Source organism: Acanthochromis polyacanthus, chromosome 5 (assembly GCF_021347895.1).
Source record: "Acanthochromis polyacanthus isolate Apoly-LR-REF ecotype Palm Island chromosome 5, KAUST_Apoly_ChrSc, whole genome shotgun sequence".
NCBI classification, from domain to species: Eukaryota; Metazoa; Chordata; class Actinopteri; family Pomacentridae; genus Acanthochromis; species Acanthochromis polyacanthus.
Window position 1 is genome coordinate 9,197,859 of NC_067117.1, and position 14,021 is coordinate 9,211,879.

The following is a 14,021-nucleotide window of genomic DNA, read 5'->3' on the forward strand; positions in this document are numbered from 1 at the left end:
AATGATTCATTAATGTATACAGCAAATAAACACGAAACCAAAATGTGTTTGGTTTCCCTTCATGCCAGTTAGGGCAACTTCAAAGGTCTTCAACACAAACAGCTATTGGGGCTTAAAGGAAAGAAGACACAGAAAATAAGGGGAGGAGACAGAATAAATTAGCCAGTGAAGAAAAAGAGGAAGAGGGGGAGAAAGATGAGTGATGAAAGAGGTGGAGGAGAATCAATGAAAAAGAGGCAGACAGTGGAGAAGTGAGCCAAACTGTAAATGTTCGTTTTGTTATGGATGTTTGTTGCCAAACCCAGCTGACTGTGTGAAGTAGACTGAACTGAATAGAGATGTCAGAATTGGGTTGTTTGAGCATTTGAAAAATGAAGTGTTGGTCCCCTGGCTGAAAGAGGGACAGCCAGCGACCTGCTTGCTGGAAATAGCATTGTGACTGTTTCCAGAACACTTGCACTCCCTGGTGCCTCCCTCACACACCCCTCAGCAGCAAATCGCACACCCAAATCTAAAGCTATAAGTGTGTGTCTATCTATGTGTTTCTCCGTGCGTGACCGTATGATTTCTGTCTCAGAATCCTTTTTTTTTTGTTCTGTCTTTCTCTGTCCCTGCATTTCTGGGTATGCTTTACTGTGTCTTCTTTTGTATTTGACGGTGGTGTATGAAGCTGTATCTGGGCCATGTTACCTGGCGGTGTTGTAAAACTAGAGCAGAGCCTACAGGTTAACTCTCTGAGGAGACCAGATAACACACTTTACCATACTTTCTAAGGTAAAGTTACTCAGGAAGTGCGTTGAAGTAGGCCTACTTTTAAGTTTCGTTCAGAATGCAACACTCCGGAAACATTTAATTCACTATTATAGAGGTAGATGTACCGGAGATTTCTTTGATATTTTTGCAAAAAAATTATTAAAAGACTAGTAAATTCTCCAATTGTTGATGAATGACATACTTCAGATTGACTAGTAAGACTATAGTTTATGAGATAATTTAAGCTGTATTTTAGGCAAAATATGCAGCAGACAAAAAGGGAAGGACACATTTAGTTGCCTATTGTACAAAAATTGCATTTGCCCACTACAGTTTATAAATTACAGTTTTGTTTAATAGATGCTTTTATCTAGTGCGATGTACACAGTACAGTGTGCAGCCTGTTGGTACTGCAATGTACAGTGTTTTAGTTGCTTATAGTTGATCATTAAAGATGCAAAATGTGAAATTGTCAACATAATTATCACTTTAATACAGCAGCAAAGATATAGTGGAGTAATGGTGTCCTTTGCAGAGGAATAAAGTCACACTTCCACTGTTTGTGTGTGTGTGTGTGTGTGTGTGTTGTAATCCAAGCTTCTCTGTTCTGGCAGCCTGTAAGGTGAAGTGAAGGCAACGTTACTCTAGTTGACAACAGTTCATTTATTGCCGTTAAGTGTATTTTATAATGTCAGCATAATAGTTGTGTCTGGATTTTTGTCCTTTTTAACCTTTCTGTTTCTGTTGTGGTGTAGTTTTCAACAACTTCGACCACAACATTTACTCCGAGTGCACCAAAGCAATGACCAATAGTAGTTACTGGACATAACTTAGTTATGCCCGAACATTATGGCTGCCCTAAAATGACCTGCAAGTTCCTGTTTAACTGTTACTTTAAACAGAAGGAACACTGAAAATATAACACATTGTGCTTTCTGCAATACAATATCATAGCAAAAATGACATTTGTCCACTGCAATGGAAAGTTTAATTATTAATTACTATTGTAGCTGCTCAGTGTGACGGTAATAGTGCTGCCATGTTCAATTGTGAATTTTTGAAATTGAAAACAGACTAAAATTCTGAGAATAATGAAAGAAATGTGAAACATAAGAGCCCAGAGTGATTTATTAAAGTTACTTCTTTGTCCCAGCAAATACCCAGATACAATTTGTAATTATAGAAAACACTGAAAAGCAGGTTATTGTTAAATTCAAGACGCTGAAAGGTGCAGTTGTTATTTTGTTTTGTATGTAATGTCATCTTATATTGACCAACTAGTTGCGCAATTCGTAAAAATAGTTTAGCACTGATAGTTTATTTCAAAATAACCTTGAATGCTATTTTGTGCTATTGCTTGGTGAAATTCCACTGTGTGTGTGTGTGTGCTCTCATCAGGTGGTGTGTGTCGGGTCAATGGCCGAACTGGAGGAGCTGACCGGAGTCAAAGTAACTGATCTGCATCGAGAAAGGTGAGTCCCTGATCTGCCACCAAGATTAGGAGCTGTACAGTACATTGAACATATACTGCTGTTGCTGCTGTGACAGTGGGACGCCCTAATATTCACAAAGTATACATGTAGAAATGTCAACATGTGACTGTGATTGGACATAGTGTCAGTGTGTGGATTGCATTTTACATCCACATTGGTTCCTCTGATGTGAGCTGTCTGCCTGAAACAGACGGGTGTTGTGGTACACAGATCGCTTTACTCTTCCGCCCTTCATTCGCTAATTACCTTTAATCACTTCCATGGAGCTGGCCATCTTTAATTGATGGGTGAGGAAGAGGTTGCTTTCACCGAGCTCCTGTGTTTGGGTGTCTGTTCAGGTCGAGAAGCTTTGTAAAAGTAATCTAAATGTTTTAAGGACTCATCTAATTAAAGACCAGCTAATTAGGTACATAGCAGTCTGTCAGATGTTTAAAATCATGTCTGAAAAATCTGCAGTGTTTTAATAACTGAAGATGACAAATATAGGGAAAAAATGGGAACCGTGTGCTTTATAGTATCTATAAATCACATGATTTACATAAGTGTCTGATATGCAAATGATTTAAGATGATATTACATAAAAGACACAAAGCTGGCTTGGAAGGCTCTATGTAGTAATTAGTTTAAGTTGCATAAGCAGCTGGACCCTGAGGCTTTAGATTCTCTCAGCTGAAATAATGCTTAATTATGATTTTATGTCATTGTCACTAGTATACCTTTAAAGATCATTCCAGTGGTTTAATATTGCACCTCAAGATCCATGTCTGTGCACCCACTTTGAACAGACATAGCCACACCATAAAGTAGCACAACAAAGCTAATCTATACGTCCTTATAAAATAGGTGGTGCTATAGGCTTACTACATCTACATTCTATCATCAGGGCTTGTAGGGGTGCTTGTGCTGGGACTGGCTGGCTGACCACTAACTGGCACCATGTCATGTTAATATTATCAAGATGACTTCTCTTTAAATGGCATCAATGTGTCATTATTCACAAAAGTTTAACTTGACATGAATGATTTGATTTACTTCATTTAATGCCTAAATTCTTCCTGATCTCTGGTGTGACCAGCTCATAGCACACACTTTTAGAATTGTTTCGCTGAAAAACTTTTAATAAGTGCAAAAGTTGTATCATTTTCTCTTGGTACACTGTAATCAGTTTTCAGTATAAGATGTGAAGTGGCCCGCTACTAGCAGTAATGGCTCTGCAGGTGCTGTAGAACATTTTGGAAAAAGCTTACATAACCACTTGCAAAAATGACACATTAAACTACTCAAAATGTACTCATGAAGTCACTTCTTTTTTGGAAAATTCTTGCTAAAGGCTCTTCCTTCCTTCAATTAGGAGTAGTAGTCGCTGAGCAGAAATTCTTTTCAGTTAAAAGGAAAATCTCTTCATGGACTTTCTTTGGATATTTTATTTTGATATTTTGTTCTTGCTTTATTATTATGTAAGTTTCAGACATTTTATCTAGGTTTATTTATGGGCATTTCACACAATCAGATGCATTTTACTTCAGTATTCATGTACGTCTGTTTTCCTCATCCTCAGTAGGTTTTCTATAGAAAAACTGATATTGTTCATGAGTCAAATCTGACCGAGTCAGTAAATGTGGTAAATCATTCCATATCCTTGTGCCTGAAATGTGTGACCCACAGCTATAACTTAAGCTTATGCTAGTACATGTCAGCACAACATGACACACGCTTCTCCTCTTAAACCTCGTTCTCAGCAGTGAAAGATTATAAAATCGTTGTTCTGGGCTGCAGCCCAAAGCCTATAGACCTGTGAATATATACAGTGTACAGATGTATAAGAAGCTCCCCCATGACGCTAATAAAATTAAACTGTTATTGCTTCTATCTGTATCAACAATTGCAACTCCATTTCTCTCCATGTTTCTGTCTACATTTTCTCTGGCCAGCATCGACAGTCTGACCATCCCGTCACGCTGTGGAAAGGGCTTGCTGCGGAGGATCACGGAGGTGTTTGACTGCTGGTTTGAAAGTGGCAGCATGCCGTACGCCCAGGCTCACTACCCCTTTGAAAACAGGAAGGAGTTTGAGGACAGTTTCCCCGCAGACTTCATCGCTGAAGGCATTGACCAGACCAGAGGATGGTAAACTGATAAATAATTAGATGGAGTTAAATGGGGGGACAGATGAGGAGTGGATATCTTCCCTGCCCCTTTTATAAAGAAAATGATGACAAAAGAGCATGAATGGATGAATATTGATATAAGCAGGAATGTGTGTTCCTGAAAGCTGTGATAATTTCTACTTTTTAACAAAATGGTTCAGTATCGAGTGATGATATGCAGATGAATTAGGTTCAGATTTGTGTAAATTTAAGGTCTTTGTTCTGTATAAATGATGGAATTCCCTTGATCTTGTCTATTGTGTTTTTAAATCCTACCGTAGGTTCTACACCCTCTTGGTGCTCTCCACAGCGCTGTTTGGCAAACCGCCCTTCAAGAATGTCATTGTTAACGGACTGGTGCTTGCAAGGTCAGTTCATTCACACAATACACCACTTTCCTTCATTTTTTTAAATTAGCAAATAGAATTCATTTTCATTACAGAATAATACTCTTTTTTTTCCCCACTCTCTCATCACAAAATCCTAAGAAAATATAAAAAACAATAGTGTGTTAGTCTGCTAATATTTCTCAACATCACACAGTATTGCCAGCCTTGTCTTTTCAGTCTATTTTTGATGCAGTTCTACAGTTATGTTATTTTTCTGTTTCCACTAATCGACGCTTTCCTCCTTCTCTTAACCACAGTTTTTGTTTTTGTTTTCATCACACATACCCACCTGCGCATTCTTCCCCTCTTACTCTTTCTCATAATCTGTGTCATGCAGTATGTGTGCGATAACATTTAGCCCTCAGAGCTGCTCTACAACAGGGCTGCTTGTCCTCCTGGAGGCCCTGGGGTCTAAATGCAGCTCTGTGCTCATAGGCCTGCTGACCTGGAAGGGCTTGACTAATTTGAATACCAAGTGCATGGTTTCCGACATGTACTTTTGTGGACGCATGCGTGTGTATGTGCATTAATGCATTAATGCTTGTCTCATTCCTGCAGCGATGGACAGAAGATGAGCAAGCGCAAGAAGAACTACCCAGATCCAGGACTGATAGTGCAGAACTATGGAGCCGATGCCCTCAGGTCAGCTCTGTGTTTGAATGTGAATGAGTGTGTGTTTCTGAAGCGTCATGCTAGTGCGCCGGTGGCATGATTGTGTGCTAACCTACCTTATGTTATTAGCAAGCATGATCTTAAGAGGGTTGAATCCAAACTTAACTAGGAACTGTCCCACTCTTCTGTGCTCTGTGCGGCATACACACACTTACATGTACTTTATATACACATGCATATGCACGTCCCTCTTCATACATTCTCTCCTTTGCCCTGAGCAGTAAGAGTGCTATGGCCATATGGCCTAATGAATAAACCACAATGCAGTTGCACCATATGCTCACATATACACTCATGAGGAGAGAGCTGCTGAAATACAGAGAAAGGGTTGACAATTTGTTTCTATTCAAGGCCTCCATTTTCTCTTTTCTGGCTTAAGTCTTTACTTAGAGTATAGCCATTATGCCCCAATCAGCCACATTAAAACCGCCAGCAAAGTGAAGTGAATTACACTGATTATCTCGGTACAGTGGCACCTGTCAATGAGTGGGATGTGTTACATAGCGAGTGAACAGTCAATCTTGAAGCTGATGTGTTTGAAGCAGGAAAATGGGCAAGTGTAAGAGCCTAAGCAACTTTGACAAGGGCCAAATTGTGGTGGCTGGATGACTGCGTCAGAGCATCTTCAAAATGATAGGTGTTGTTGAGAGGTTAGAACCAGAAGTAATACATTGACTAACCACCGATGAATGGTTGACCCGGTCATGGGCAGCCAAGACTCACTGACGGGTGTGGGGAACAAAGGTTGGCCTATGTGGTTCCATCCCAAAAAAGACCTACTAAAGCACAAGTTGCTGTAACCTGATTTCTGACTGTGATAGAGAGGTGTATCACAGTTTGCTGTAACAGTTGCCTACCACTGTGAGCACCTACAGTGGGCATGTGAGCATCAGAACTGGACAGTGGAGCAAAGGAAAAAGGTGACCTGATCTGATAAATCACATTCTTTTAATATCTCGTGTATGGCTGTGATGTTTTAACATTGTGACTGATCAGTATAAGTGAGCTGCATAAAATGGCTGCAGCAAAATTTGGTAAATGGAAACAGACAGGCCAAAGTGAATTAACAACCCTGTGTTTTCATCATATTTGAGCAATTTATAGTTATGCCTATCCTGCATTTTATTAAAAATGTGTCTCAGAGTTGCTGCTATTAAAATCACTCATGGCCTATTTCATGAAGTTGCATCATGTTAGCTTGCTTCCACAATCAAAAACCCCTTTCTGTCCATCAGAGTGCTAATGCCTGCCACAGACTGTTAGACCGATATGCATTATTTTGTTTATTAGTTGTCAGAAGTGTTTCTTTTTGGCTTTAAAGGAGGAAACAAATTAACTTGCATTATGTTGCTTGCTGTTGGTTAAAAAATAGGTTTTGGCTCAGAATCTGTACAGAACACATCCAAAGTGGACATTTAGCCTAATTACAGCTCATCTAATTCAGTATGTCTGACAGCTGGGTGGTTTTACATTAACAAAATACAACCTGCCTCACAGCTTTTTTCAAAAATAGTTTCCTGTAAGTGTCTGATTGTCTTTCCTTAGTGTCATCAAGAAAATAGTGTTAGTCTTTGACTAAAGTTTTGGAAAAAGTTTTGTCTGTTCATCTGCGTTCTCTTGAGGAGCAAACCACTGAAGCTGAAATGCTACGTTCAGCTGATAAGGTTAATTAAAGACATTTGCTCACAGCACCGACTGTAATTTGTCTGCTTGTTTGTTATGAAATGACTTCAGTTTTGAGCAGAATTTAACAGCTCTTTTCTGATAGCTTGCTTACTAACACTACAATAGGGTACAGTTCTTGAAAAACTGCAGATGTTTTAGGCATTAAATGGCAGATTCAAAGATGCTGCTATAGACTGTATTGGCACAAGTACTAATCCTGCACAGTGGCTTGAAACTGAAAATTATGCATCAGCAGTTTACAATAAATTAAACCACTGCTTTGCCTAATGTAATATATAGCCGACTGCCTCCTTTACATCAGCACTGCATACTGTATGTTGGTGTATAGATCAGTATGATGCAACAATGAATTTGCGAAGAAATGACAAATTCTTAGGTAGCATGAGTGAAGTTGCAAAGACTATCAATACGGTTAACACACTCATTCTCACATCCCATGCACACATTTAAGCTCACGTTCTTCAGAAACATAACTCGTGTACACTGTATGTACACGAGTCAAGCCACATTCGCATACTCACCGTCTCCTTCACTGTCTCTCGTTCTGTAGGCTGTACCTCATCAACTCTCCTGTAGTAAGAGCAGAAAATCTACGTTTCAAAGAGGAGGGTGTACGAGACGTGTTGAAGGATGTCTTCCTGCCGTGGTATAACGCCTATCGCTTCCTGGTGCAGAATGTGCAGAGGTTACAGAAGGTACATTTGTAATGAACCGAGGTCAAAGTCATTATCTTCACAATTCCTTCAGTGATTCTTCAATTATTCCTTGCTGCTTCAAAAACACAGCACTGCTTGATGATACAGCAGTTTGTTGCAACATTAAATGATTTATTATTTGGTAATCGTTGGCACAAAAAGAAATTTGTTGTTAGTTCAATGAATTAATGTTGTAATAGCTGCAGTAGTGGAGTCTTAATGTTCCTGTGTCATTGGTTAAATGATGGCTGTGTATTTCAGCCCAGTTTGAAAAATTCAGAAGCAAGATCCACTGTGCACATAAAAAAAATTACCCTGCACTTTTGAAAATTGAACTGCATTCCTTTGCATTTGTTTGATACATTGATCTGGTTACTGAGAGTGGCTGGATAGGACACAGCTCCACTCAGAAAAAAACTTTCATCAGCTGCCACTGCCTGTACGAGTGAATCTAAAAACCCAGTGAGAATCTTACTTTAGCAGGCCGCAAATTCTGGATGAAGGACAGCTCTCGAGTTATTTTCCATAATCACAGATTCACACCATCCAACCTTTGGAAGAGTGATGGCAGTACTTTAGACCTGCAGATGTGGGCCTGTTAGTAGCCAAGTTTGCGTCCAAATTTTGCACAATTTCCAGAAAATAGCCAAAACAAAATGTGAATTTATCTGCATTTCTGTTCACTACTGTGATTAAGATTTGGCACATTGAGGTTCACAGTTGGTGGCTCTTGTTCTCCAGTTGGGTGCCATTAAAGTAAAATTCATTGCTGAATAAGATGGCAAAATGAGATGACGTGATCAACAAAACTAATTTGCAGTTCAGTGTTTTACTTGGGGCTGCAGAAATGCCTAATATTGGGCTGTCCTTGAGGAATAGAGGTTTTAGGCAGCCAACCTGATCTGCGAAATGTCCAATTTGAGATTTTTGTTGCTTCGCATGTTGTTCGCTCTAACTCCGTCACCTTTTCTCCCTCCCTCCTTTGTCATCACTCCTGTCAAGTTTATTAAAAACCATATGATAAGATAATAGGATGGTAGTTTTTGAAGACGTAATCGATATTACAGATACTGTTTTGGCAAATTGCTAAAATGTATGAATGCTGTAAATGTCATAAAGAGTGATCAGTTGAGCAACTAATTAAGCTGAGAATGAAACACAATAATTTACTCTTTTTTTATGCTGATTCTTTCCAAACGACGTATGTCTGATACCTCTATTTTCATGACATTTTAAACCCTAATAAAATTGCACACTCAAGCACCATAGCTGTGATGTCAGTTATGTCTGTGAGGGATTAGTGTTTAGGCCTTGGGTTGGGGAGATTGGGATTTGGCCTGTGTCTATGTATGTATTTGCGAGCACAAACTGCATTCAGAACATCACTTGCCTGTAGGTGGCACACGTACCAAAACTGCAGGAGCAGTTGCTTTCTTTACCTGTAGATGTCACACATTATCCGTGAGCACTGGTCCAAACTGCTACTTTTTTGCTTATACATGGTAGAGATCTTTGCCCCAATTTCAGCTTCTTTGCATCAATGATATTGCGTTCCCTTTTTCTTCTTATCAAATCAAGTTGTAAGTTGAATGAAATTGCTTTATTTGTGTTAATGCTTCTGTCTAATATGATTTTTTTTGTGTTGTGCGTGTTTGCGTTCCTGTGTTAGGAGGATGAGATTCAGTTCCTGTACAATGAAAGCACAGCAAAGCAGAGTGACAACATCATGGACCAATGGATTCAGTCCTTCACCCAGTCCCTCATCCAGTTCTTCAAGGCTGAGATGGACTGTAAGTCAGGCACTCTTGAAACACAGCTATGTTTCCACTTCACTTACACCGACTTACATTAATGCCCTGGAAACTTATCCGGGAAATCAATGACATGAAAGCAAGACCTCATACTAAAATGTAGTCATTTACGTAGATTATTGACAGTGGACTTTTGTGCCCCAAAGGACGCTGAATCCCTACAATATGACTGTACAGAGATTTACACACGTGGACAAAATTGTTGGTACCCCTCAGTTAAAGAAGGAAAAACCCACAATTCTCACTGAAATCACTTGAAACTCACAAAAGTAACAATATATAAAAATTTATTGAAAATTAAATAATCAAAATCAGCCATTACTTTTGAATTGTTGATTAACATAATTCTTTAAAAAAAACAAACTAATGAAATAGGGCTGGACAAAAATGATGATACCCATAACTTAATATTTTGTTGCACAACCTTTTGAGGCAATCACTGCAATTAAACGATTTCTGTATTTGTCAATGAGCGTTCTGCAGCTGTCAACAGGTATTTTGGCCCATTCCTCATGAGCAAACAGCTCCAGTTGTCTCAGGTTTGATGGGTGTCTTCTCCAAATGGCATGTTTCAGCTCCTTCCACATATGTTCAATGGGATTCAGATCTGGGCTCATAGAAGGCCACTTTAGAATAGTCCAACGCTTTTCTCTCAGCCATTCTTGGGTGTTTTTGGCTGTGTGTTTTGGATCGTTGTCCTGTTGGAAGACCCATGACCTGCGACTGAGACCAAGCTTTCTGACACTAGGCAGCACATTTCTCTCCAGAATGCCTTGATAGTCTTCAGATTTCATCGTACCTTGCACACTTTCAAGACACCCTGTGCCAGATGCAGCAAAGCAGCCCCAAAACATTACTGAGCCTCCTCCATGTTTCACCGTAGGGACAGTGTTCTTTTCTTCGTATGCTTGGTTTTTGAGTCTATGAACATAGAGTTGATGTGCCTTACCAAAAAGCTCCAGTTTGGTCTCATCTGTCCAAAGGACATTCTCCCAGAAGCTTTGTGGCTTGTCAACATGCATTTTTGCAAATTCCAGTCTGGCTTTTTTATGAGTTTTTTTCAGCAGTGGTGTCCTCCTTGGTCGTCTCCCATGAAGTCCACTTTGGCTCAAACAACGACGAATGGTGCGATCTGACACTGATGTACCTTGGCCTTGGAGTTCACCTTTAATTTCTTTGGAGGTTGCTCTGGGCTCTTTGGATACAATTCCAACGATCCGTCTCTTCAATTTGTCATCAATTTTCCTCTTGCGGCCACGTCCAGGGAGGTTGGCTACTGTCCCGTGGGTCTTGAACTTCTGAATAATATGAGCCACTGTTGTCACAGGAACTTCAAGCTGTTTAGAGATGGTCTTATAGCCTTTACCTTTAAGATGTTTGTCTATCTTTTTTTTCGGATGTCCTGGGACAATTCTCTCCTTCGCTTTCTGTTGTCCATGTTCAGTGTGGTACACACCTTTTCACCAAACAGCAGGGTGACTACTTGTCTCCCTTTAAATAGGCAGACTGACTGATTATGAGTTTGGAAACACCTGTGATGTCAATTAAATGACACACCTAAGTTAATCATGTCACTCTGGTCAAATAGTTTTCAATCTTTTATAGAGGTACCATCATTTTTGTCCAGGCCTGTTTCATTAGTTTGTTTTTTAAAATAATTATGTTAATCAACAATTCAAAAGTAATGGCTGTTTTTGATTATTTAATTTTCAATAAATTTTTATTTATTGTTACTTTTGTGAGTTTCAAGTGATTTCAGTGAGAATTGTGAGTTTTTCCTTCTTTAACTGAGGGGTACCAACAATTTTGTCCACGTGTGTATGTTCCAACAACACATGCACACTTAGCTAATCATTACTTTAGCTAAGAAGATGATTCTTTCATTTCCTAAAATACACCCTAACTTGCAACCCATTGCTGCTGTTTCTCTGTCCAGTATAACTGACCTGAGAGTTGTTCTGGTTGCAGCTTACCGCCTGTACACCGTTGTGCCTCGCCTGGTTAAGTTTGTGGACATGCTCACCAACTGGTACGTCAGGACCAACAGACGCCGCCTGAAGGTGAGATCACAGCTTTACATTTGTGCTTATTTAATGTTAATTTTCTTGTCATGTAAAGAAGATAGAGCTGATAGCCAGTGACCATTAATGTGAGACTCGAGTCCCAAGAATGACTTACCACTAATAATAATCTATATCAGATGACCTGTAAATATAGATTATACTGCTTTTTACAGTAAGTGATCAATTTGGTAAATAAAAGTGTTGATTCAAGCTACTGTTAAGTCTTCATCATATCCTCCTTTTGTAAACATTTATGATCGGTTTGAGGCCCTCCTTCTGAACATTTGGTTGACTTTGACTGGGGGTACATGTGCTGGTATCTGTGAGGGCATTTTTATCTTTTTACTGTTCCAAGGGGAAAGAACCTATTGATGTGTGTGTGAACTTTGCAGGGAGAGAGTGGCACTGAGGACTGCCTGTGGGCGCTGGAAACCCTCTTCAGTGTTCTGTTCTCCATGTGCAGGCTGATGGTGAGTCATTTGGTTTGTGTGTGTGTTAGAGAGAGAAACTGATAGAGAGAAAAGAGATTGTATGGGGGAAATTTTGTTGTGGTGAGGTTTTGCTTTTGTGTGTGCAAGAAACAAAGACATAATGCTGGTATGGAAGAGGTGTGTTTGTGTGCTGGCATGGCTTTGAATAATGCATGAGCAGTAGGAGTCTTTATTTATAACACATTGAAGATGTTTGCATGTGAGGCGTGAGGCACGCTAAGAGGCAGTTAGCCTAACCCAGATCAATACAGATCAGCCGTGTGGTATACAAATTAATTAATTAGTGGTTGAAATAGCAGAGAAAATCACTTTATATGTAACCTCACAATGGCACAATTCTGTTTGAACTTAAGCACTGTTTGAATGGAAATATGCAGCAAAGAAAAATATATTTTGGACTTTTAGACCATAATGTCAGAGAATATGAATTAACTACAGCGCAGAGAATCTGATAATCTTTCTCTCCCTCATGTCTACTTGCTTTCTTCCCTCCTTCCCCTCAGGCTCCCTTCACACCCTTCATTACAGAGATGATGTACCAAAATCTGCGCCACCTCATTGACCCTGCCTCTGTTGAAGAGAAGGACTCTGGCAGCATCCACTATCTCATGCTGCCTCAAGTCAGGTCAGAAAACTCCATTCAATAAAGCTTTAGTGTCCGATAAATTTATGTTTTTGTGCCACTTGATGTGCTCCTCATCAATATTTTTAACAATTGATCACATGGATGCTATAAACACAAGCATTCCTCATCACATTTTACTCTATGGGTTTATTCTCATTGCTCTCATCAGTGGCTGTTTTCAGTAAAAGAAAAAAAAGGTCTAAAAAACAAGTGTTTGCAGTTACATTACCTGTAAAAGGTGATGCTATCTTAGTGTTGTGGTGACAGCTTGTTTCCCTGAGCCCCAAGTACATCCAGTTACTGTAAGTTTAAATGAATAATAACAAGCATTCATTATTTATTTCTTTAGAGGATCCCTGATGCCTTCTCAGCATCAGCTACAGAAGCTCTCCTAGATTTGTTCGGATTTCTTAAGAGCTTTTCAGCAGGTTTGATTCTATCTGAAACAGTTTTTTAACCATGTAAATTTAACCAAGGTCATCTGGTTTAAATGCCCGTTCTTGCTACACCCCCCCCCTGCAGCAAACACAGCGACCCCCCTTGCGTTAGCTCCTTTTCTCACAGGATATCCACTGCTTATCTCGAGCCTAATCAGGTTCAGCCGGAGTATGTGGCCTTACTTTACCCCAACTGTATCACACTCTGGACTCCTTCGAGTAGGAGCTTTTGATGCAAAAGAGTCCATAGTGGTTTATGGGTAACTGTCAGGCTTCTCGATAGCCGTCTTAACCATTTTGTGTCTTCATTTCTTCTGTTCCTCCGCTTGATCTCCCTCCGTGTTGTGTTGAGGTTTTTTTTTTCTACATTTGTCTTAGTTTATAAACCATCCATCTCATTTTTATGTAGGTAATTTATTAGATGATATTACTTTCCGTGATAATAATTATTATGTTGTTGGATTGATTGCTTCTTTAGACATCAGTGAATTTTTACTGACTGCTATACTGTCAAATGTTTCCATGTGATAAAAGTAGATCACAGCTGATGCATTCTCCACATTGGCACAGATTTAGCTGCAATCACCAACAATGTTATCTATGATGGAAAAAATTACATACTTTGGCATAATCTCTTTTCCGTTCAGGGTGCAAACTTTCCTTTCTCTCTTTAGAGAATATTAGGAAAGTGTGCATTCTCTGCAACTTAGAAATACTCACACAGAATTGCATAGACTCTGTCTTGGTTGTCAGCCCTGCA

The 14,021-nt window shown here is 39.5% G+C and overlaps 1 protein-coding gene across 1 annotated transcript in view; it reads left to right on the forward strand.

The window, feature by feature from the left end:
* The window catches only part of iars1 (isoleucyl-tRNA synthetase 1), a 57,810-nt gene that overhangs the window by 26,580 nt on the left and 17,209 nt on the right, over positions 1-14,021 (forward strand). Inside the window, exons 15-23 of the mRNA XM_022192340.2 lie at positions 2,152-2,225; positions 4,178-4,372; positions 4,674-4,760; positions 5,340-5,423; positions 7,690-7,834; positions 9,504-9,624; positions 11,614-11,705; positions 12,101-12,178; positions 12,703-12,824. Coding sequence (XP_022048032.2) covers positions 2,152-2,225; positions 4,178-4,372; positions 4,674-4,760; positions 5,340-5,423; positions 7,690-7,834; positions 9,504-9,624; positions 11,614-11,705; positions 12,101-12,178; positions 12,703-12,824 — 998 coding nt within the window. The remainder of the gene's footprint in view (positions 1-2,151; positions 2,226-4,177; positions 4,373-4,673; positions 4,761-5,339; positions 5,424-7,689; positions 7,835-9,503; positions 9,625-11,613; positions 11,706-12,100; positions 12,179-12,702; positions 12,825-14,021) is intronic.